General features: G+C 31.3%; 2 protein-coding genes across 3 annotated transcripts; both read left to right on the top strand.

Annotated features, from left to right (window-relative positions):
• Positions 1 to 2,727: 2,727 nt before the first annotated feature.
• Positions 2,728 to 8,132, top strand: LOC131601497 (vestitone reductase-like). 2 transcript variants are annotated; one of them, XM_058873330.1, is made up of 5 exons: positions 2,728 to 2,925; positions 6,834 to 7,118; positions 7,227 to 7,358; positions 7,551 to 7,746; positions 7,865 to 8,132. In XM_058873330.1, the coding sequence occupies exons 1-5, from the start codon at positions 2,733 to 2,735 to the stop codon at positions 8,004 to 8,006; spliced, it is 948 nt and encodes a 315-aa protein (XP_058729313.1). In that variant the 5' UTR covers positions 2,728 to 2,732; the 3' UTR covers positions 8,007 to 8,132. The 2 variants fall into 2 exon arrangements, with proteins under 2 accessions (XP_058729313.1, XP_058729312.1); XM_058873329.1 differs by having other exon boundaries at positions 2,729 to 2,925; positions 6,834 to 7,358.
• Positions 8,133 to 12,845: 4,713 nt separating this feature from the next.
• On the top strand, positions 12,846 to 23,419 carry LOC131606432 (protein transport Sec1a-like). The gene is made up of 21 exons (XM_058878662.1): positions 12,846 to 13,101; positions 14,320 to 14,375; positions 14,492 to 14,573; positions 15,045 to 15,123; positions 16,414 to 16,464; positions 16,614 to 16,710; positions 16,806 to 16,838; positions 17,862 to 17,987; positions 18,867 to 19,058; positions 19,136 to 19,219; positions 19,303 to 19,401; positions 19,484 to 19,560; positions 20,367 to 20,463; positions 20,737 to 20,862; positions 20,958 to 21,053; positions 21,526 to 21,645; positions 21,892 to 21,972; positions 22,489 to 22,700; positions 22,816 to 22,906; positions 22,990 to 23,079; positions 23,156 to 23,419. Exons 1-21 carry the CDS (start codon positions 13,020 to 13,022, stop codon positions 23,213 to 23,215), a joined length of 2,031 nt encoding a protein of 676 aa, XP_058734645.1. The 5' UTR covers positions 12,846 to 13,019; the 3' UTR covers positions 23,216 to 23,419.
• The last annotated feature ends 2,782 nt before the right edge of the window (positions 23,420 to 26,201 follow it).

Here is a 26,201-nt window from a genome sequence, read left to right on the forward strand (position 1 = left end):
TTTTCATACGTACATCTCACTTATTTTATAAATTTTAGACGTTTATTTTGCCTTAAAAAATAACATCTTCTCGAATTTGACAATAAAGACAAAAAAGGAGTTGAAATTATTAACACTTGGATATTTTTAATTTATACTATCATAGACTTCAAAAAGTGACAGCATTAATTTATTCTTTATTATTTAAAATGTAATAAAAGTTGCGTGACGCAATACCATGAATGACGAGAGAACAACTCAATGCTTAATTACTTATTCATTAAATAAAAAAGTAACATAACATAATGTCCAACTAGGTATATCAATGAAATACAATAGCATATAATTAATTAACAATGTAGATTAAATAGCTGGAATGACATGTGAAAACTATGAACAATACTCGACCAACGCCTGAGAATATGGCTCTTACATTACACTATATTCAAAATAATTAAATACTTATTTTTATATGAAATTAATTATTTAGGTTAGCCGTCGCATGTACTTCTTAATTCTCCTTAGTTGTATAAATTTTTAGTAATTATTTTGTTTAATTTTATTTATGTAATATATTTATTATGAATCAAAAAATTAAATATTAACAATATGATAGAATAATATTTAAAATATGATGTCTCATTAGTTATAATCACTTAACCAATTTATCAAAAGTTCAATTTTAATAGATAGAGTCTCACAATATAGCGAATTGTTAGTTCTGACAACTGATCGCAATTGCGGAGGATCGAAACGTAATTTTTCCTATTAAATCTAACGTCAATCACCACTAAAACAATTAATGATTGATTCATATAGATATATATATATATGTAGAATAAATTATCTTTGTAATTTATACCAAAAAATTATTATTATAATTTATTTAAACTATAAATTTATAAATATTAACAATTTATTTATATTAGTACAATTAAAAAAATACAAAGAAATACTACTATTAAGATTAAATTATGAATTAATAGTTCCAATTCATCTAATCGAAGTAACAAATATTAGTTAAATTTTTATAAATATTTAGAATAAAATATTTACGATATCAACTACTCATAATAATTGATGATATCGTTTGTAAATTTTAACTTAATTGATAGGAAAAAATATTATTAGATTTCATCAAGATTTAAACTCTGATACTCACACTTGTATTTATGAGTTTCTAGTAGTTATTAACATTTTTTTGGGATTGATTTTTTTAAAAAAATAATCATAATTGTTGATAAAATAGTTATAATCAGTCAATGTTTTTTTTGATGATTTTATTATCGTGATTGTTTTACATTATGTTAAATCTTTACAATAAAAACATATAAAACTAAATAAAAAAACTAGAAAATTTCTTTAGCCACCTCCTAACCTTCTTAGTCATCTCTGACGAATTTACCAAAATACCCTTTGTTTCGGAAATACATTTTCGAAAACGTACTTTTATTGAAAAAAAGGTGTTTTCGGAAATGCACTTCCGAAAACACGAAAAAAAAGGTGTTTTCGGAGATGCATTTCCGAAAACACCTTTTTTTCCCTTTTGGGAGAGGGGCGTCTTCGTAGATGTGCGAAATATTCCAAGACCAAATTGGTCTTGGAATGTTTCGGATATACACTTCCGAAAGAATTCAATAATTATTAAAAAATTAAAATCAAGGTGAATCAATACAATTAATAGGTATAAAATCAAGGTGAATCAATAAAATGAAGGTGAATCAATAAAATCAAGGTGAATCAAAATTTCCTAAACAATTTTAAAGTTAAAAATTATTTTACTAACTTATATAAATCAAAAACATTTTAATTTCATAAGTAAATTTTGAATTATATAGAGTTAAATATAAAATTTATTCATTAAATAAAATTAAGACAAAATCTTTTTTTAATTTTTTTAAACTAAATAAAAAATTATAACTCATTTTTAATTATGAATCAGAATAGAAATATATAAATATATAATAATAATTATTAATTCTGTAAGTGAAATATATAAATATATAATAACTATTATAAATTAAAACACTCATTTTTTTAATTATTTTAATTATTATATAAATATATTTATAATTAATATATAATAATTATTATATAAATATATAAATATATAATAATTTTTATAAATATATAATAATTATTATAATTATTATATAAATATATAAATTAAAACACTCATTTTTTAATTTTTTCTGTAAATATATAATAATTATTATAAATAAAAAATTATAACTCATTTTGTAAGTGAAATTATTTTAATTTTTTAATTAAAATTATTTTAAATTTTAAAATATGAATCAGAATATAAATATATAATAATTATTATTCATAACTCATAAATTATATCAAAATATATAATTATTATTATTCATTACTCATAAATTATATCAAATTTATGATTAATTAAATTAATTAATATCCTAAAATTAATTTTTGGGATTTTTAATTTTTTTTTTGTTTTTTCGGAGATGTATTTCCGAATTAATCAAAATCCCAATTTTTGGGATTTTTTCGGAAATGCACTTAAGTCTGGAAAAATTTAAAAATAAAATTTCAGAAATGCATTTCCGAAGCAGGGGTAAAGTGGGGTTTCCGCTGGGGTGACCCCATAGGAAGGTGGGTAAAAAAAACAAAAAACTAAACTAGGAAATTCGTACATTTATAAAAAAGTTATAAATAAAAGAATATTAAAATGTGAATAGGTCAACCCTACAAAAATATGAAGCACATATATAAATATGTCAACCTACTACATGAATGTGAAGCACACACATAGAAAAAAAAATCATAATATTGAAAGAAGAAAAGAGAATAAAATGGGAGATGATGATAAAGGCACAGTTTGTGTGACAGGAGCAACAGGTTATATAGCATCATGGTTGATTATGAAGCTTCTTCAACATGGTTACAATGTTCATGCTACTGTTAGATCACACCATTTCAAAGGTATTATTTTATATAATTATTAATTTTATTTTTTTGGAAAAATATATTCTAATTACAATTTGTTTGCTTAATTGGATATATATTAATTTCTCTCTTTAAAATTCTTCATGTCTTTTTCTTCAAACTCTCAATTCATCTTTTTTCTTTCTCTATAACTCTTGAATTCTGGAAACATTAGTTAAGAGTTTGGTTGAGTTCAAAAGCACTAACCTAAACTGGTTTTTCTTCTTTCTACAAAGTCTAAATGAGGTGAGCCTTGTAAATTAAATTTATAGTGACCCTATGATAAATTAAAGATATTAATTAATTTCCTTTTATTCTCTCTTTAATTACTTTCTATTAATTGTATATGTAGATTCCAAATTGTTATCTCTTAGTTTATTTCTAGGAAGAATGGCGAAAATTGTGTAGACTTACAAGAAATCACATTTATAACTATTCATTGAAATAGTTAACTTCTTGTGTATGGCATGGCTTCAAATACAAGTAAATACAACTAAACATATTAGCACAGTTATAATTGTGATGCAGTGATAATTAAGACACAAAAATTATTGATGTTCAACATCGCAACAAAAAAAAAAATTTATGGAAACAATCTCAACTTTCATTCAACAACTAGCAAAGAAAGATTATGTTTTAGCTAACATGCGAGCAACAGCAACATTGTTCACTTGTCTCCTAATAAAACATATCTCAATATTTAGAAAAAACAAGTAGTTTTACAGGCATGCATAATAGCTTCAAATTCGGAGTGAGCATTGAGTTTAGGGAATTTCTTTATGCATCTTATGAATTACTAGAACACTTAGTAAAAATATAATAATGTTTTTAGATTTCGAAAATAAATTTTTCAGACGCACCTCAAACATATACAATTCGTTCGTTTTTGAACAACACTTTAATTTTATGATTAAATTCCGCCTTGGTTGGGTCAGCCCCAAATATGTAACCAACATCTCACTAGCTTCCTCTCGACCGAGCCTTTCGTGGCCCAGTAATTTTTCCCTAATGGGAAGATGCATGAGGCAAGAGACGTCATCCAAGGCGATGGTCATCTCGTTGATAGGAAGGTGGAAAGATGACGTCTCTGAATGTCATCTCTCTACAAATGTCGCCTGCATGCCATGGTTTATGGTCATGTACGCAACATCACTTAAATCAGCAAGACCATAATAAGGGATAACATCCTTGAATCAATCAGCGTCAAACTGTACCAACTCCAATATCTTCTCATTGTAGTTTATCGATTTTAAACATGAACGCTCCTGTAAAAAAATATCACCATCAGTCTCGATTTAATTAGTTTAAAACATATGTATTGCAAAAGTAAATAAACATACATCTCTTTCCCATACATGCCTAGCAGCATGGCCTGCATCGAGATGAAGTGAAGAGGTGTCATATAGCCCCCATGGACAACTCTCTATATGGGCATCAACAGTGGGTTCACTTGGGCTTCAGGGGCTTTAGTTGTTGCTTCATCATCTAGGGACTTGTGGCCCCATGAAATAGAGGTACGAGACACGCGACTACGAGAAGTAGAACTAGATAGTTGGGAATCTCAGTGTTGTGAACCCTCAAACGAGGTATCATCAACTCGTGGCCTCGTGGTCTTGCTATCGGCCTTCTCACGTCGTACATATGCGGTTTGGGACACTCGGTTGAGCCTAATTCTGTCAAGGATGTTTCCAGACATTGCACCTACATTAAAACCAAAAAGTCACATCACAAATTCAACCAAAATTCATCTAGACACAAAATCGGAGATACATCTCTAAAAACAGTTCAGAAATAATCCAGAGATGCATCTCTAGACAAAACTTTGATTTTCTCAGCCAGGGCAGAAACGCAAAAATGTCATTGCTTCCCTAATCCTCCAAACAAATGTCAATGCATATTCATTTAGGCTACCTATTTTGATTTCTCTAATATCTAATGTAGCTTAAACAACTTATGTAGCTGAAACAACTTACTATCATTCAAAACACAAAAAAGAAAGATTTTTGAAAACTTAACAAATCAAAGGACGATAAAGAAAAGCTTGAATGGATGAGAATCTTGAATAGATGAGAAAGAGCTTCAATTGTATAAGCTTGAATGGATGAGAAAGTAATAAGCGAACTTTACGTTATTCTCACCATTCCTTATGAACTTTCACATTGGTACATCCTTTTGCATAACTTTAAACAACATAACAGATAAAGTACTTTGAACATCTCTTTCATTAAAAAAAAAGGTTAGATTTGTACACTTTTTATTTACCATTTTTTCTCAACGAGTTCGTTCACTCACATTACTTTTCAATTCATTTGACTTGTAATAAAGAACTTTTCTTGCTCTTTGAACCATGCATATATAACTAAACCTTAATATTTCTCTTATTCTCATACGCCGTCGTAAGACTCTCATGGTCAATACATGTGAAGTGTGGATACTACGCCAAATAAATTTTGGATAATGTGGCCTGCAAAATAACTTATCTTTCTTCACCATTGCAAAATAAAAAACATTCCCCTGAAAGTAAAAACTGTGTCACAAGCAGAGCTCCACAACACACTTTGATTCAATTAATTTTTTCATGTGCGTCCAATCTTTTTAAGATGGTCAAAAGACCCTCAAAACAAGTAATGAACAAATGGGGAGATAAATAATCCCCTTGATGAAACCCTCTACCTGGTGATTTCAAAATAACACCTTTTTCATTAATCTGTGCATAATATCAAACATTCCACACACATTTCCATCAAATTTACCCACTTCTCATGAAATCTCATTTTCTTAACATATTCTTTATATACCCTCATTTGACTCTATCATGAGTCTTACTAATATATATTTTCAAAGCCATATCACTAATTCTCCTTATCATATTTTATTTCATATGATGTAAAATTTCATATTCTACCATCACATTATCAAGAAAGGAACAATTTTCAACAAACACAAACTGTTTTGGAGAGATACATTTAGATAATAAGTATTTTATTCTATAACCTAATACCTTTGAAATAATTTTACAAAGAATATCACATAAAGAATATCACATAAAATATAAAAATGTCACCCATAATGCTCAAATGTTGTGAATTATCTTGAGCCTAAGTGCAGAGAATGTCTAATGATTCTCATTGTCGACCACCTTCTAGAATACTGTAAAAACTTGTAAATTGCCAGTGTGGAAATTTTTTGCTTCTAATTTACATGTTGATGAAGTATGTGGAATAATTAACTGTCAGTCAATTTTGTTATATCAAACTTCCACTTCTCTCAATTTTGTCCTCTACAAACTGTCATAGTCCAATAGGATGCAATTTTTTTTTTACTTTATCAGCACAAAAAAAGAGTTTCACATGAAAATATATCATTTGATTTGTACTTTTGAACAAGGTTATGAATGGTAGAAACCACACTTCTTTTAAATTCTTGATTTTTTGAGTTTATAAAGAAGAAGAGGACCCCAAATTGTAATGAATAAAAATGCAAAAATGTAATGAATAAAAATGCAAAAAAGTGTGACATGTATACCAATAAATAATGGGATCATATATTATAACTAATAAAAATAATAAATTTTTATATTAGTATAGATTAACAAAAATCCAATAAAATATATCATGTCATTTGTTAAGAGCCTCACATTATTGAAATATAATTTAAAAATATGTTTATAAGGGATGGCAATTAATATTTTTATCTTACATACTTATTTTACAAGGTTCACTACCAGTCACTATTATAAAATCACTTGATATGATTTTTTTTGTTACACACTTTATTTTCATATGTTTTCATTGTTATTATTGTTTTCTCCTAATAATTAAGTAATTATATTAATATCATATAGCTCAACACATTACTAGTAAAAGTTATATAAATATATAAAATTTAACAAAAAACTTTGACAGAAAATACAAACTTGGAATATCTTACAAGCTTACCAGAAGCAACAATGAAGTTAAAAATCTTTCATGCTAACCTTGACGATTCAACTAGTTTCCAAAAAGCAATACAAGGGTGTATTGGAGTTTTCCATCTTGCACATCCTATGGATGTACAAAACCAAGAGTCGGAAGAAATAGTGACAAAAAGAGCATTGGAAGGAACAAAAGGAATTTTAAAAGCATGTTTAGAATCAAAGACTGTGAAAAAAGTGATTTATACTTCTAGTGCAACAACTGTTTTGTTTAATGGTAAGAATGATCTTGATATGGTGGATGAAGATGTATGGAGTGATATTGAGATTTGTAAAAGTAGTAATCTTGTTGGATCTTCTTATTTGGTGTCTAAAATTTTGACAGAAAAGAGTATTTTAGAGTTTGGAAGAGTGAATGGATTGGAAGTTGTGACTTTGATTCTTCCTTTGGTTATTGGGCCCTTTATTTGTCCTACTATACCATCATCTGTTTATATAGCACTAGCCATGATATTTGGTATGTATTTTAATCTCTCTTTTCACATTATATACATTATCACCAAATGCATAAATAAATATAAAAGTGATTTTTTTCTAATAAAAATGACCGAAAGATATACTATATAATAAGATACAATCACAATTATTCATTAATGTATAATAGTCTAATATCTGATATATATTTTATGTGTGCTTAATTTATTATTAGGAGACCATAATCGATATGAATATCTCACCATCTCATACATGGTGCACATAGATGATGCGATACGTGCACTTATATTTCTGTTTGAGAGTGAGAATGCTAATGGAAGGTATATTTGTTCCTCGGACCAAATATCATTTCATCAAATGTATGAATTTCTTCATCAAAAATATCCCGAATATCACATAACAATACCAATGTAAGTTCAATATTCTTTTTTTTTAATGAATTGCTAATTTAGACCATGAAAATGTAGGAGGTTCTCAAATTAGTCTCGAGTGTAATATGATCTAAAATTTGTGACAATTATTTTGCAGTTCGATGGAGACAAAAAATGATGAAAAATTTAGTGTTCTATCATCAAAAAAGCTCTTGGATACTGGATTCAAGTTTAAGTATAACGTCGCTGATATATATGATGGAGCTATAAAGTGTTGTAAAGAGAAAGGAATCTTATAAATTATGAATAGCACATGCAATATTTAAATGTGTAAGGATTGTTATATCAATTAGCCAAATTAAAGTGATGTAACTTATATATGGTTTATGACTAAGGACATAATTATAATGAAAATGTTATATAAATACCAAAAGTGTTATTTCTATTTTTATGATGGGTATAAATAGAAATAATAAAAAAAACTGATAATCATGTATCTTCATGAAAGTGAATGTAACTCTTATAAATAAATGATTAGGGTCCATGTTATTGCGGATAATTAGTAGATTCCTGTAATGTACATGATATCATTTGAATATAAATTTTTATAAAAGATCTTATAAGATCTCACAATCGTTCTTGATAAATCTTATTTAATTATTTATCATATAACACATTATACTCAAGTATTATGTCGTGTGCGTGTGTGTGGTCTAGCGGTGAAACGCTTGGGTCCTGGGAGTGTGTTCCTCTCAAGCAGGGTCCAATTGTTGATCATTCATAGCTTTGTCCATCAAAAAAATTCTCCATTGTATTTTTAACGTCACTAGGTGTGGCACCATCAACATCATTAAATTGCTTCATCAATCTCAATCATCCTATCTTTATAATTATCATCATAGTGCATACTTCTTATTGAATTATCAATGTTTTCATCTTGTGTACTATCACTAAAGTGATCAGGGGAGGTTTCAAGGCCTAGCGAGTCTGGGCACGCGTCCTGTATCGCCCCGAATTTAATTAATTAGTTAATTAAATTATTTAAGAATTTAATCATTGGATTTAATCGAAGTTCGTGGATCAATCGAAATTGTCGGTATTATTTTGGGAAGCGTATTTGGATTATTAAGTTAAAGTCGGATTTTATTCGATTAGTCGGAGAATTAATAAAGTTAATTTCGTTGAAGAAATAATAGTAGAAATAATACTATTATTAATATTGGACTATTTGTATTTAATTCGAATTTTATCGACGAAGTCGGAATTATTTTATTAAGTTGGCATGGTAATTAATCGGATTAATTTGGTGAAATAAAGTTGAAGTGTTATTTTATTAATGATCTTAAAAATAACTTTGGGTTTAATTTAAGTTGTTGTGAAGTAAGGAGGGGGTATGTCACTTAGGCCCAACTAAGTTATTTAAGTGATTAAATAAAATAACCTTATTATGTTGGATTTAGAATTGGAAGAAGGAAGAGCTATCATAACACAAAGAGGAAAAGAGTTTGGAGGAGAGGTGAAGAAGAGAGCCATGGCGTAAGAGAAAAGCTAGAGGAAGTCCAATTTTCGCAGCAAGTTTGTGCAGTGAGACACCTTAGTAAAACGGACGTTTCTCCCAATCCAATCGTTGGATCGTCGCGGTTCATGGACACAATGTTCCAAACTCGTAGAGGTAACTTCTGACCGGAGAGATTTTCATTTTGATGATTTTAAGTCCGTCTGACAAAGCGACTTTCGAACAGGTTTTTGGTGCGTCTCTGCACGTTGTTAGAAAAGATTTTCGAAGAAAAGTTGGAAGCGGCGGCATAAGCTATGGCAACCGGAAGAGTAGAGAAATCTCATATCCAAGGTAAGGGTGGGGTACTAGCTCTATAAACGGGATTATGATGAATGATATGTGGGGGTTATGGTTGTATGATTGCCTCTGTTTTGTGTGTTGTGATTGTATTGTTGAATGTTGAATTTGATTGACGTCGGTGAATAAGGTTATAAAAGTTCAATCAATGGTTGTGGGAAATTAACCTAGGGTTTATAATTATTATTATTGAGGAATTAGTTGTAGAAAATTGCTAGATGTTGGTGGAGTATAACTATAATATTGCTATGTTCCTGTGATGGTCGAAATTGAATTGTACTAGAATCGAAGGAAGAAAATTGAGTTTTAATTTTGTTGGAAGATGCTGTCAGCGCAGGTAAGCGCCAAGGTTTGGACGCGGCGCGAACTGAAGGTTTCTGTGGTGTTCGCGGCGCAAAGAGAGGTTCGCGGCGCGTGTTATATGAGTTTTAGAAATATGTTTTGATTTCTGGCTGTTGATGTTTTATGTTGGTTGTTGGGATCAAGCCTTAGTAGGATTAACTTGAGAAGAATTATAATTATTATTAGTGAAGAAATTGGTTTAAATTAATTAGAATATTATACCGTTGGAATTGATTAATTTAATTAGTAGAAATTATAGTGATGATTCTTAGTGATGAGATATGTAGTTAATGGATTAAGTTGTATAAAGATGGAATTGGTGTGAAGAAGAAATAGCAGTAGTAATAACGATGATATATGTAGCAGGATGAATTAGTAGCATAATTGGAATTAATAATAGAATTAACAAATAGTAGAATTGGAATTAGAATGATAAGAATTGTTGGTAGTAGATTAATTAATAAATTGAAGAATTAGTACCTAGATGTTTAGGGGCTGTTTTGTAATGATTAAGTTGATGCAATTGATGCATGTTTAAGTTGTTGTTTTCGTTGCTGTTGTTCTGGTTGTTGTTGTTGTTGATACGTTGATTAAGTTGCAGGTCTTACGACCAATGTTGTTTAAGTTATTGATGATGCGTTGATTAAGTTGCAGGTCTTATGACCAAGGTTGATTAAGTTGTTTGCGGTTGTTGCATTGTTGTGTTGTGACGTTGTAGTTGTTGTTATTGTTGCATGCATACATTTGCATATTACGTTGGCCTGGATTGGCAAAATGTTTATGTTGGCCTTGACGGCACCTGTTTAAGTTGGCCTTGATGGCACATGTTTAAGTTGAAATGCCTCGATAACCTGACATATGTTTAAGTTGGGAGTTCTGCTCCATTGGTACCACATGCATTTGCACAGTTGAGTCGCATTTGAAGTTGTTGTTGTTATTACGTTGTTGTTGTTATTACGTTGTTGTTGTTGTTGTTGTTGTTATAAGTTGTTGTTGTTATATTTGTTGCTGATAATTGTTATTATACTTGTTGTTGGTAAATAATTATTATAACCGTTGTTGCTATTTGTTATTATAACTGTTGTTAGAATAAGTATGAAGTGGTGAAATTGTATGATCTAATCTTAATATATTATTTATCATAGGCTTGTTTATATTGTTGGATATCTCACCCTTCTACTGATGTTTCCCCTACCATGGGAAATGGGCAGGTACTCAAGAATAGCTGTGAAGTCGAAGTATTTTTATGAAGTCTTTAGTTACTGTTAGTTCAAGTTGGGTCTTGCTCTGATACGTAGCACTCGGGGGGTGAACGATTGTCTTTTAATTGTTGTTATAACTATAAGTTGTTAACTTTTAAGTGAAATTTATGAAGTAATATGATGTTGGTGAAGTTGTTTTAGTTTAATAAAAATATTATGCGAAGTGAAGTTGAATAATTGATATTATTATTAATAAAAGTTGTTTTATTTTTCAAAAGAGTAAACAGGTTTTATCGGTTCATCCGAGTTATGTGCTATGTATCTATGATATATGTGATTAAGTTGTTTGTTGTTTTACGTTGAATGTGACATCCCAATTGTATGTTGAATTTCCGCACTCTGATTTTATTAAATATTCGTTGGGTAGATTTGGGGTGTTACAATAGTAGCTCAATTGGTAGCAGGAGTTGCTATGAATACGTATATCAACAACAACACTCACGCTAACTTTGGGTTAACGTATATTTCAACATCACACTTGTCGTCATCAGCATATTTAGACATTTTAAAAATAAGGAAAAGATGAAGAAAAATCATTCACTCCAACATATGTCACAATTGCGAAAAGAAAGAACATATCAAACAGTATTGTCGTCTATTCAAAAAGGAAAAAATAATCAAAAAGTTTTATAGTATATATATATATATATATATATATATATATATATATATATATATATATATATTTTAAAATTGTTTTTTCTACTATAGAATTATTCCCTTATTAATGAAAAAACTATAAAGTTTGATAGTTGTAATGAGTTTAATGTAATAAAAAAAGATTTTAAAAAATATCTCCTATTCTAAAAAATATATGAAACAAGAAAAATGTAACTAAGGAGCTAAATATTAAAAATGAAAAATTTATTGACCATTTTAAAAAATATAGAAATAAATTATTATAAAAATAAGAGAGTGAATAATATTTTAAATTTTGTATTTTCTATTATAGAATAATTTCTTAATGAATAAAACTCTAAAATATTAATTTATTAATTCATTTAATATAACATTAATATTTTTAATTTTTAATTATTCTATTAATTTTTGTTGCATAAAGTTTATTCAATATATTTTATTATGTATTGAATATTTTTAAGGAAGATGAATAAGTTCTTCAGTTTAGTTGTATTTGCTTCAAGTTTTATCACCTAATTATAGAAAGTAAAATTAATTTTGATATTTGTAGTGAGTCAAAATTATATCTAATGAAAAAAATTAAATTATTGATTTAAATATAAAAAAAAATATGAAAATTTATGGACAATTTTTTTAAAGTATGTTAACAAATGCTCGAAGCCAATAAATACTCTTGCGAAGACACCGATATTTTATTAATTTATTTTAAGTTTAATTATAATTTTGGTCATTTATTTTTATTTTTATTTTTGATCTCTATTTTAAAATTTAAATTTTTAGTTCCTAAGGTCAAAATTTGATGACTTTACAGTTCACTTGATATGTCAATGACACATTTGCAATAATTGAATACAAGTTATTTTCATTAATTTTTAATTATAATAGTTTTTTAGAAAATTAGAAAAAATAACTATTTAAAATTAAAAAAAAAGAAAGAAGTATTTTAAATTAAAACTTCTAAAACTAAGAGACCATGTGGCTAGCAAGTTACAAAACGCCATCGTTTAAACCCCAGTATAAAATCGAAATGAGTTTGACATGGAGAGCACAACCCGTAACCGAAAGTCGAGTTCCAAATTACACGTCGTCACAATAATAACGACTTTCTCAAGCTTATTCTTCTTCCCTCAAATGTCCCAACGGTTTTTTCTCTCCATTTTCCATTCCCAAATTTTCCTTCACAGCTTCGATTCTAACAAGTTGCAGCATCAACAATGTCGCTATCGGATTCCGAAACCTCCTATGGCGGTGGCGGTGGATCGGACTATAAGCCGTTTCGTCATATCAGCCGCGATAGTGAGATCCTTTTCTTCCCGATTCGCATTTCGTTTATCTCGTTTATTTTGCGATTGTTTCTGTGGATGCGAAGCTTCAGAGAAGCTTCTGATTCTGTTTCGTTATGAGCTGGGAAATATAGCTTAGGATGGAAAGTTATGTAGGACCGACACTATTCGATTCTCCGTTATCATGACATTGAAATGTAGTGCGTGTTTAGATTCGCAATGAGTTTGACAGGATTACGGTGAGCCACCTGAGTTTTAGATTTTAAATAACGTCCGCATAAAGGCTTTTGCGATTTCGGTATTGTCACACTAATTACGGTCGTCGCAGTGCGAATTAACCATAATTTATAATAACGGTATCCGTATTGGCACCTTCTGATACCGTGTTGTCGCGGCCGTTGTTGCTGTGATACTGTTTTTTAAAACCTTACATTTTGGAGTTTCTACAAAATGACGGAGCCACCGTGATTATGGAAAAACTGCCGCAATATCAAGCATACACTTAGTTACATTCGATCACTTTTTTTTTCTTAAATTATAGAGATGCTTACTTGTCACTAGTAGTATTTGGTGTTTGTGTCAAGTGGTGCTAGTGTTTCATACTAGAAACTAGAACCTCTGAAATTGTTCTATAGCTGTATATGATTTGGTTTAGAATAAAATCCCGGAATCATGTTGGTGAAACTAAAAAGAATTAGGAAATTTGGTTGGGGATTCTTTTCATGTTAATTTTTTATGCGTCCAATATTCTAGATGGTGAACCTAAGTTTCTCTGATTAAAATCTAGCAAAAGAAATATGAGATAGCTTCAACTTTTCAGACCGCATTTTGGTGCACATTGTTCAAAATAGAAGTCATGCATGTTTGGAATTATGGTGAGTTTGACAAAATCATGGTGGTAAACCGTGATTCCATTCACTTGACGAATTGTCCAAACTTCCAATTAAGGAAAAGCATTTGCCACAGAAAAAAAGGCTGAACTAAATTGTACTCTTGCTGTGTGTATAAGTTGGTTTTACAATGGAATAGGAATTAAAGGAATGTTTGTATATATGTAGTATATATTTATTATGTTAAATTTATGAAAATAAGCTGAAAAAAATTTAAGAACATGTTTTAGCTTTTAAATTATCTTCATAAGCATTTCTATATGCACCTTAATATACTATGCATGTGTTTCTTTCACTTTTTTGAACCGTTTCCTAATTCTTTCATTTCTGTGTGTTCATAGGATTATTATATGAAATGCTTAGATCAGCAAAGTCTGGGGATTCAAAAGCATGGAAGGTGTGGTGTTAATATGGATGTTTTTGCACCTCTCATATGTGGTTTATCTTTGTATGTTATCTTTAGTTGATTCAAGTTCACGGCTGATATTCGTCTACTTTTTCTGATTCTTATAGGTGCTCATAATGGACAAAGTTACAGTGAAAGTTATGTCACATTCATGTAAAATGGCAGATATTACAGACCAAGAAGTTTCTTGTAAGAACACTAAAAGAATATGGCATTTGAGTTTACTTTTTCTGCATTTCTTTTTTGAGAACCAATTTGCTTTGATTGATGGCACGGGGGAAAAACTAACTAGCTTTGTAAGACGCACTTCTCATTGTCTATAAATGGCCAAACACTTTAGAAGTGAGTGTTGGCACTAAAGCTCGTTACTTCCAAGAATTTTAAGAAAATTGACAAAGTAGTGTTTCAAGTATGTGTGATTGTGTGCTATTCTAAGTAACTGGAAAATAACAAAGTACCATTACGACAATATTTCTCCCTCATTAAGACATATTACCATTTTACACATGATAGTAGTTAATCTTATCATTGAATATTGAGTATAAATTAGGTGTTTTCTGTTCAATGTTTATCACGTCTTCTGATATTCACTGAAGGAACGTTTCAAGGTTACTCTATTAAAATATTGTTGTAATATAACTTGGTCGTATCTCATTGCAGTGGTGGAAGACCTTTTCCGGAGAAGGCAACCGTTACCATCATTGGATGCTGTTTATTTCATCCAGCCTTCAAAAGAGAAGTAATTTTTGTTTCTTAATTAGAAATATCCATTTTTCATGTCAACAATAAAAATCATGTAAAAATCAAACACTTGTTGTAGTGCTCAAGGAAAAGTTAGGTGCAACTTTTCATAGATTTATTACACTACTTTTGTCTTGCACTTGCTTGCATAGCTAGCCGGTCTGTCTTCTTTCCCGTCACAGTTTCAGGACACACACATATGTGTGTGAGTGTGTCTTCTGTAGTTTAGTTTAACAATTTGATGCAACATGTGTATTTTTACTTATCACATGGAAGCAGAGGGTTCCAAACTCTAAAAACAAGAAATTCTCTGAAAATTATTTAATGACAAGTTCCTCTATAATTTAATGACAGAGATATCTTTATAAATTAACAATGGGTGGAGGATAGAGTGGGCATGTTATATATTACATCCAAAAGAATAACTAGGAGTTCTAATATATTCTTCTTCTTGGCTTATAGCGGCCAAACCAAGTTTAATGGAAATCCTTCTCGGAAAGATTGTCAGGTTGCAAGGACTTTATTATTCAAAAATCATAGAAAATTCCCTTATTTTGTTGTCCGCTATGAAGTTTACGAATTAGAAAGCTAACACATGCAAAACGTGCTTTGGGAATGCACGGGGTATTAGTAGACACAACAATTACATCAGAAAGACAACCTTTACCGTGAGACTAGCCCAAATTAACATGTTTGTAAGGTGCTTGAATTTTTTGCTCTTGATAAATATATTAAATAAGGGGTGCTGCAGTCACTCAGATACTCTGGTCTTAATTTAATGATAGATAGCAGTTCAATTGTGGATAGCATATTGCAGTTGTAAAGGAAGTGATAATTGTATTATTCAAGGCAGGGGACATGGAAAAGCATGCAGTAATACCAACTATCCAAACTAGAACCTGTGTGATACTTAGTCAGCAATCGAAATGTTTTTATACTGTAATATGTTAAAAGCGATTAAAACAAAATGGGGTGAGGCTCCAAGAAAACTCAGATGCCTAATCCAAACACATCAAAAAAGTAGACTGAAAATATGATATCTATGAAAATGGGTTTTTTCGCAATTTGGAATGAATGTGATATTATAATCTGCAATAATTTAAGATAGTTCTAGTTAGGGGTTAAATATATGTTTGATCCTCTTTTTGTCTAATTTTATTTTCATTTTGAGCCAATCATCTCGGTGATCTTCCATGCATCATTTTCAACTGATTTTTTCTCTCTTTTATTTGGTTTTTTTCGCTTGTATACTCCATCCGTATTAAACATCTCTTTTGCTAGCATGCAGTGTGGTCATGTTCTTGTCTGATATGTCTGGAAGGGAGCCCCTGTACAAGAAGTATGTACAGACTTTTGGTTTTCACAAATATTTTATTGTTTCATCTATTATCATTTATACGTTTGGAATCAACTTGATTGTTTCATTTCATTAATCTTTTTTTTCTTCTTTGGGTGGCGGTGGTCCTTTGTTCCTATACTACTTTCCAGAGCGTATATATTTTTCAGCTCACCAATCCCAAAGGAGCTTGTAAACCACATTAAATGTGATACAAGTGTCTTACCACGCATAGGTGCATTGAGAGAGGTCATGATTTGTTTTAACCTTTTATCTAATATTTATAAGCAAGTAATCATCGTCAAATTGTTTTTGACCGAAATTATTTTTGGTGTAATTTGCAGATGAATTTGGAATACTTTCCGATAGATAGCCAGGTATATAATGATAGAACTATTTTATGTTTTTGGTAATGTATTTCACTCATAAGATAGTGGATTTGCATCATTGATTAATAGTTTAGTCCACTGACATATCTACTCTCATTCTACAGTATCATAAACCCTCCTCTCTAAATATTCATGCTATTGTCTATGTAAGGAACCGTAAGGGGTGTCCAAACTTTCAAAAATGATTTGTAATGCAAGACACAGAACTTACACACCAAAGTAATGCTGCACAATCAACTTGCCTAGTAGGTGATGCTAAAACAAATGATATAGATAGAGCAGCACTAGAACTGACTGTAAGTACCACCAAGTACCAAGCCATTGCTCCCTCTAAAGATGTCATCTGTTAACTACTACTTATGTATACATTACGCAGGAATGCATACACATAAGTAAGCCCCTCTTGTGTGGAAAAGAGCGGAAAGGAAATGCCGCTTGCCTTATGGAACTTAAAAACAAAATAAATAATGCAAGCATAAAGTAGAGTAGGACCAAAGTATACAACTATAAGTCCCGGTTACATGGAGTAGGATCAAAGCATACCACAAAAAATATATTCGTCTAACGACATGTAGATTCTTCAACTTATACCTGAAATTATGCATAACTGCACTCCTGCATGTAACCAAAAATGACTACATAGACAGTAAAATTTGACATATTTAAGACAGGAGTACACTTACATGCATGCATATTTTCTCCTAAACAATGACAATCTATTTCTATAAAACTCCCGCCACAAATCAACTCCTCTATGATCACAGAGTAGCAGCTCCATCTGTTTTACCATGGCTCCCCTTAGTTTTATATTAGTTTCTCCTAAAATCCTTGGATATCATGTTGAAGTGATATCCAAAATTAACTATCCATCTTTTGTGAATGCCATTGAATAAAGAAGCTACTATGTTTGTTTTTCTATTTATATTAAAGCAAAGAATCACCTTGACCTTTGTACATAATGTTTTAACGAGGAAAAACATTGATTTGTATTCCAAAATCTATATTGTGTAGGGGTTTATCACTGATCAAGACACAGCACTGCAAGAACTTTATGGAAATGTTGACAACATTCGTAGATTTAATACCTACTTGAATAATATGGCGATTCGAATAGCTACAGTTTTTGCTTCATTGAAGGTATTACTTAAATACCTTTGCACCTCATGTTTTATGTTTTTACTTTTAACTTGTATCAAGGTTTTAATGGACTACTTTTCTTGCTCAATTTTATGAGACAATAAGATGGTTAAGGTTTTGTAGAATCTGGGTTGAGCCTAACTCAACCTTATAAAACTGACATGTTAGGTGAAGGTTGCCCAAGCTTTATAAACACTACACATGCCATATCTCTAGACAATGTGAGATTAAATTCATCCCTTCACACCCAACACAATGAAGGTGTTGGAGGCTGCAATGAACGCAATCCAAATGCCGCAACTGGGGCAGACCACAATGAAGGCGGAGTTTCCACCACACCCTCGCGCTCTAACGCAATGAGCTTGAAACGTGGACGATGCAAAAAGTCTAACAACAGATTCAGGATAGGCTTTGATACCATATGAGAAATTTGGGTTGAGTCTAAATCAACCCTACAAAGCTGTGTGAAAACTGAATTTTGTACTTCTAGTATGAATGACATATGGGCCCTAACCTCTTTATAGTTTGTATAGGCTTTTCTAACCTAATGAGTCTCACTAATGGAATAATGGGCCGGATACAGATTACTACTAATAATAGTAAAAATACATTATTTACAACAAGGCTATACCACATTTGAACTCAAACATAAGGAAAATATAACCAAATGCTGCTAATTGGAGTTTACAGAAATTATTAGATAAGTCCTGTCTCGTTAGCTTCATTTAATAAAGTTTTGTGAATATCTAGCTGTAGTCATATAATTTTATGATTCCTACTATAAAGGAATAAGTTGACCTTTCAGTGTAACTCATTGATAAGGATTTGTGTATTCTATAATTTCTGAAATATTACACTTTAATATCTCTATCTCATTAGGAGTTACCGAATGTATACTATCGTTCGGCAAAGGAAAGTGATGAGTCTTCACCAACAGTAAGTCGTGAATTAGTTCCTACCAAGCTTGCTGATGCAGTTTGGGACATGGTTTCTAAATATAAATCTACTATTCCCAAATTTCCACAAAAAGAAACATGCGACCTGATCATTGTCGATAGATCCGTTGACCAGGTTAAAAATACTCCTCTTCACAATTAATTTTTCATTTTATATCTCGTTTTTGGTAACCGATGAATCTTCAACCACAGATTGCTCCTGTCATTCATGAATGGACCTATGATGCCATGTGCCATGATTTATTGGATATGGAAGGAAATAAATACATACATGAGGTATGACATTCTTCTTCCCTTCCCTTACCTTGTAGATAAAAATTTTATTTTGCTGCTTTTCATTGAGATAGCAATCATTTTAGGTTGCTAGCAAAACAGGGGGTCCACCTGAGAATAAGGAGGTCGTTTTAGAAGAACACGATCCAGTCTGGCTCGAACTTCGCCATACACATATAGCAGATGTACGTCTTATTCGCTCTTTACCTACCCACACTTCATTTGTCTGAATCAAATCTCAATGCTCTTTTATCTCTTAAATTCCAGGCTAGTGAAAGATTGCATGAAAAGTTTACCAACTTTGTATCAAAGAACAAAGCAGCACAAATGCAACAAAGTGGAAGGTTCTCACTGACACCCTAATCCTTGTTTTACGAAAAATAGCATCTGTTTGTTATGTGCAATGCCAGTCTAAATTAAGGTTCTAGCTTTCAATGTATTGTCATTATTTTTTTACGCATAGCATGATTGGGCAAGCCTTTTATGTTGGGAAGTAACATCTTATTTTATATATTGCATTGGATTTAATATTGCATGAATTACAAAGTACTAATTTAAGTATTTTGTCTCTCTTACTTTAGAATGAATGTATTTTGTATCTCATGCAATATTGCAAATTTTATAGCTAATTCAAGTATTTAGTTAATATTTTCAATTTATTATTTTCCAAAGCTAATACACTGTAAGAAAAAAAGTATTTCATTTTCGTTTAACTGACCACCAGATAACATGCTGAGTCTAAAAACGGGTCTGGATATCAAATTTTGTACTATGCTTAGTAACTTGAGTTTGGATCAAAATATAGAATTTTTACTCAAATGCAGCAATGGTACAACTATAGGTACTCTATCACCAGCGATTGCACGTTACAAACAACAGAAGATATATTGCCCTAATAAGAATAATCACATCCCAACTTCTCTTATTAATGTAAATACATTGAACCCGAACCTTGCTAGTAGTTTCTATATTAAAATTGGAAACTAAACTAATATACATTAAATATATACAAAAGAAAAGATTTATAGTCTCTCAAACCTTCTCCACTAAGGTTAATGGTTTGTTAAAATGTTTCTCAATACTAAAGGTATCATTGCACTTGTCTATAGTGGGATAAGCACTTTTGACGTATAATTTTGATACTTTGCAGAGATGGTAGTGAAATATCGACACGGGATTTGCAAAAAATGGTTCAAGCTTTGCCCCAATACACTGAGCAAGTGGAAAAGATTTCACTCCATGTAGAGGTGATCGAGTTTTTCCATCTTACTTTCTTTTCTTACAACTTTTTTCTTAGTTATCTAGGAGGAGCATTTGATTGCAGCTTAAGAAATAAGAATAATGGCAATGGAATGTAAGAGGCCTGAAATTGCATAGTTTTCGATATGTCGATATGCCATGCTCGCCAAGACACACAAACAGCTGTAACATATAACTCTTTTAAGTTGATAAGGGTCACAACAAAATAGAAGAAACACATTTCTATTCTGACCACTCTGCTTTTTATTAATTCAAAGCAGATAGCTGGAAAGATCAACAGAATCATCAGAGACACAGATCTTCGAGAGCTTGGACAGTTGGAGCAAGATCTTGTTTTTGGGGACGCTGCAGCCAAGGACGTTATTAACTTTTTAAGAACAAAGCAGGTCTTGTACTGAATCCATATCTCCGATTAGGCAATATAATATACATCTCAACACAATATATGTAATTTCCTTATAAAAGAATTTTCCACGTGCAGAATACAACTCCTGAATATAAGTTGCGGTTGTTGATGATCTATGCATCTGTCTACCCTGAAAAGTTTGAGGGTGATAAAGGTGTAAAGCTAATGCAGGTCGATACCAGCGCCTATGAATTCTACAAATGATGTTTCTTTATTAGGTTTATAATTTAAAAATATGCCTGATATTCCTGCTTTTCCTAACTCTAAAATCAGTGAAGATGTTCAAGTTATGATCAGATTCATGCACTTTACAAGATCGGTAGCAAAAATTGACTGAATTAAACTTCTGCAATTGTACTAAGATCTGAATTGTTACACATTCATGTCTCATTTTGCAAACTATCTCTGTATATGGGTATGGATCACTTTGTTTATAGCTGCATCATAAATAAATTTGGATGACGCGTCTAAGACTCAGGAAAAAGTAGGTTCCATACTAGGCTGTTACATTACTTGATATGTTTAATTTCTAAGGTCCAGTCTGATTTTATATGCAGTCCGCATCTATCAATGAATGCAATACTATAACTCAAAAAAAATTGTAGTAAGCAAACATTATTGATGGTTTTTTTGATCTAACTAGTTGGCAAAACTATCACCCGATGACATGAAAGTTATCAGTAATATGCAACTGCTGGCGGGATCTTCAACAAAGAAGGCATCTGCTGCTGGTAGTTTCTCTCTGAAGTTCAGTAACCAGAAGGTAAACATATATATTCATTTTGTGCTGATAGAAGTCACAAAAAAAGAAATATGTCAAGTGAGGACTTATATACTTAAGGAACAACAATAAAAATATATGATTTATGGATTCCTTTTGGTTAAGGATTTTAGATATTTCAGCTGAAGGTGGCATTGTATTGCAAAATGTTCTATTGCATGCCCTTGAGTGAATGCTTTATTTCCCATCAAGTTATCTATAAAATTAAAACTTGTTTTTATCTCATAGGCACCGCAAGCAGCACGCAAAGATCGTACTGACGAAGAGGAAGAAACATGGTCACTATTTCGATTTTATCCCGTTTTAGAGGTACGACAAAAGATCATGCAAGCTTTTTCTTTTCCAAATTTATTGTGAGTGAAATGCTATCTTTGGGTTTGGGTTCTCTCGTTACGTGAATATTAGAAAAAGAAAGTAACATTTTTTTCTAATATAATCTAGGAGCTCTATAACCCATCATATTGGATCCTTGTACAGGAAAAATTGGGCTTTGCAAGTTGATTGATCTCCTATCATTGTTTAGTAAAACATGCCAGCTCCTAGTACCTTGCATGTTTAATTTAGTTAGATTTTAGAAGTTACAGGTTATATAGTTTTTCCACTATATTTATCACAAAATGTCAATAGTTGATTTGTTCAGAGTGTCACACTTGAAAAGTCATCTATGACCCATACCTATTGAGAAAAGTTTTTGTTGTTGTGGAATTATATGAGAAGAATTTGATTTTAACATGGTACGGAAATATTATCGTTTGATTATAACATGACTAGTTTTAGTATTGTATAAGATCAAATGTAAATCATAGCTACCATTGCACCTGTCAGGAGCTCATTGAAAGTCTTAATAAAGGTGAACTGCCAAAGAGTGACTATGCATGTAAAAATGAACCAATTCCCGTTCCCAAAGGAAACTCTGCTCGAAGCAGCAAGAGCACTCAAACAGCAGCTCCACCTCCAACAGCTGCTCCTCATTCAATGAGATCTCGACGGACAGCCAACTGGGCTAAGTCACGTACTTCTGACGATGGGTATTCAAGGTGACATGAACTATTACCTAAACATAAATGTCTCTTTAACAGAAATAAAATCTGCATTCAAATTCAAATGGATACAATTATAGCCTGAACAAATAGCTTGTCCAATACTCCACAGTGATTCCACGTTAAAGAACGTAGCCGCTGATTTCAAGAAGATGGGAAAGAGAATCTTTGTGTTTATTATTGGCGGGGCTACTCGATCTGAGGTAAATATGATAAAGAACTTCTGCAACTATATCCGGAATTTTGCAACTGTAATCCCATCTTAAGATTATTTTGTTATTTTCAGCTACGTGTTTGTCACAAACTGACAACAAAACTAAGAAGAGAAGTAATCCTAGGCACTACTTCCATGGACGATCCTGCACAATATCTTACGGTAATAACTCCATCATTTTTTTGCAAGAAACTTATATAAAGCACAATTGTTTCTTCTGATGTGGTGTAATGTGCAGAAATTGAAGTTATTATGCGAGAGTAAAGCTACGCCTACGCTGGACGGCCTTGGAATATGAAGTGCTTTTTAATACTGCTAATTGCCAAAAGGTTGGCTATACCTTCTGTATCAATTATTACTCACCACCCTTAATTCTTTAGACATAGAAAGTTTATGTTCTCTTGCCAAGGGATGAACTCAGGGCCCTTTCAATTTTGGTTACACAAATTTTGTCATGTACGATGGACATTTGGTATAACTGTTATGATAATATATTTTTCATGTCAAATTCAGCTGAAAGAAAATAAATTATAACTTTTATATTTACTTCTTCCTTATTCTTCCTTTTACGATGACATGCAAGTCTCTAAACCAAATAATAAAATGTAAATATCAGACTTCAACTCTCTTGCTTTACGTATGAGCTAAAAGTGAATATTTGTTGCTTATAATCGATTTGAGTTTAAGTAAAAGTTAGATCAATAAATGGGGTGAGGATTATTGTGGACATGGAGCGGAACAATGATATTGGGCATGTGAAAGGAGTAGGAGATTGAATTACAACCTTGATATTTTTAGTGGAACAAGACACCTATAATGTTATTAGTGCTTACGCACTTCAGGTTGGATTAGCAGAACACCTTAAGGTAAAATTTTGGGAGGATTTAAAAGGCTTATTTCATGAAATAAGCCTTCTAAATCCTCCCAAAATTTTCTAGGGGAGGTGAATGCGGATGATAAATTCATCTTGGAGTTTTCATCGGTTTTGGATCTTACTATATCAAATACCTGATTTATGAAAAGAGATGAACATCTTATCACATATAAAAGTGGAGTGATATGTTCTCAGATAGATTTCTTTCTTATTAGGAAGTCAAATATTGTTTGGACGACAAAGTTATTTCGGGAGAGAACTTGACTATCCAACATAGAGTATTGGTTATGGATGTAATCAATGGAAGAGCAAAGAGCAGAAGCCACATGGAAGCGCCACATATCAGTGGTGGCATTTGATCTTGGAGGAAGTGCAAATGATATGTGAAATAAAATGGTCTAATAGATTAGAAAATGGCTAAAGAGACGTTGGGTGAATCAAGAGGTTTTGGACCTAAAGGTAAAGAATTATAGTGGTGGAATGAAAGTGTTTAGAGTAAAGTTACAGTAAAAAATGATTGTTTTAAAGAATGGTCTAGGTGTAAAAGTGCTAAAACTTGATAAAAGTACATGAAAGTGAAGAATATGAATAAGAATGCAATGAGTGAAGCAAGAACCCAAGCTTTTGATGGATTATACCAATCTTTAGGAACAAAATAGGGATATATATATATATATATGCTTGCTAAGGAAAGATAAACAAAGATAAGAGATTTGGATCAAGTGAGGTGTGTTTAAGATGAAGAAGATAAAGTCTTAGTTCAAGAAATATATATAAATGATAAGTGGAAGACGTATTTCTATAACTTATTTAATAATGAATATGATATCTCATTGAACTCTAGCAGACTCGACATTAGAGAAGATGATTGAAACTATAATTACTACTGTCGAACTCATAAACAGTGGACAAAAGAAACGTTGATAATGATGAGTAATAGTAAGGTGGTTGGGTCAGACAACATAACTATTGAAGTATGGAAAATTTTAAGAGATATAGGTATTAAGTGACTCACCAAACTCTTTAATGAATTATGAGGTCAAAATATATGTCGGATGAATGGAGAAGAAGCACTTTAGTTTCAATCAATAAGAACAGGGAGAATATACAAAATTATGCAAATTATAGGGGGATTAAACTTATGAGTAATACCATGAAGTTATGAGAAAGAGTGATTGAACGAATATTAAGAAAAGAGACTCAAGTCACTGAGAATCAATTTGGTTTTAAGCCTGGTAGGTCGACCATGGAATCAATCTATCTACTACGGCGTAGGATGGAGCAGTATCAAATCGACCAACAAGATCTTCACTTAATTTTTATTGACTTGGAGAAGGCATATGATAGATAGGCTAAAGAGATTTTATGGAAATCCTTAGAGAATAAAGGGATTAGGATTGCATATATTCGAGTTATCTAAGATATGTATGAAGGGGTATTGACTAGTGTGTAGACACAAGGTGGAAAGACATGCGATTTCCCTATTACAATATGTTTGCATCAAGGTTCAATCATAAACCCCTACTTTTGTACCTTAATTTTGGATGAACTTGTGGAACACGTCTGTAGTGATATTTTTGTATAAGACCCGCATGGGCGATACAAGAATCTACCTCTCTTAGGCGCTCCCTAAAAGGATGGTGTCTAGGCATGACATCCACTTACTAAATGGCACGCCCTGTTAGAAAAGCGTGAATGATGACATGTATACAATCTATAACCACATATGGAAAAAGTCATGGAACTACTACAAATAATATATTTCATGACAAAGTTTTTGCCTCACCTTAAAAAACTGAGGTATAATGCCAAGACGCACCATGTTTTATCTGTTTTAAAAATAAAAACGCACATTCCATTGGATTCTAATTATAACCGAGGGAAAAAATAATCCAAGACATGCTTTGAATCCCAACTAATACAATTTCTGTTTTTATTTCTTTAAAAGTGGTGCATTTCTTTTTTTATTTGTAGACTAAATGATATATTCATTCGGTTTCTATAGTAATTGAGGGACTAAATAATCAAATTTTTTTATAAAATCACTCGTTAAACAGATTTTTTCCTAAACCTAACATATATGTAGCTTCCCCAAACTCGTATGCATCATTCTTTGGGATGGATTGCAAGACATAAAAAAATCTCCAATGTCATGTGTTCTTCTATCTTGAACAAAACTTTTTTCTGCCTTTGCAATCGATCTCACATAATGTAGTTGTTGTTGTTGTATTTTTCGAATAACCTTCCTATGTTGTCAATTAAAGAAAACACTCCATAATTTATTGTTTTTCTCGATTGACAATATTTATAAATTTATTCATAAAAATGATGTAAATTGCAAGCACAAAAAATGGTGAATGGTAAAAAATATTGAAATGGAAATGTGACATGTTACTTTTAATTTTTTTAT

The sequence above is a fragment of the Vicia villosa genome, linkage group LG5 (assembly GCF_029867415.1).
Source record: "Vicia villosa cultivar HV-30 ecotype Madison, WI linkage group LG5, Vvil1.0, whole genome shotgun sequence".
In the NCBI taxonomy this organism is placed as follows: Eukaryota; Viridiplantae; Streptophyta; class Magnoliopsida; order Fabales; family Fabaceae; genus Vicia; species Vicia villosa.

Excerpts from the sequence above, each read along its gene's own strand:
- LOC131601497 (XM_058873329.1), top strand. The coding sequence starts at position 2,733 with ATGAATGTGAAGCACACACATAGAAAAAAAAATCATAATATTGAAAGA. Across the intron at positions 2,926-6,833 it reads TAGATCACACCATTTCAAAG|AAAATACAAACTTGGAATAT; the intron begins GTATTATTTTAT and ends AAACTTTGACAG. Across the intron at positions 7,747-7,864 it reads TATCACATAACAATACCAAT|TTCGATGGAGACAAAAAATG; the intron begins GTAAGTTCAATA and ends ATTATTTTGCAG.
- LOC131606432 (XM_058878662.1), top strand. The coding sequence starts at position 13,020 with ATGTCGCTATCGGATTCCGAAACCTCCTATGGCGGTGGCGGTGGATCG. Across the intron at positions 13,102-14,319 it reads TCGTCATATCAGCCGCGATA|GATTATTATATGAAATGCTT; the intron begins GTGAGATCCTTT and ends GTGTGTTCATAG. Across the intron at positions 16,465-16,613 it reads AGGGAGCCCCTGTACAAGAA|AGCGTATATATTTTTCAGCT; the intron begins GTATGTACAGAC and ends ACTACTTTCCAG.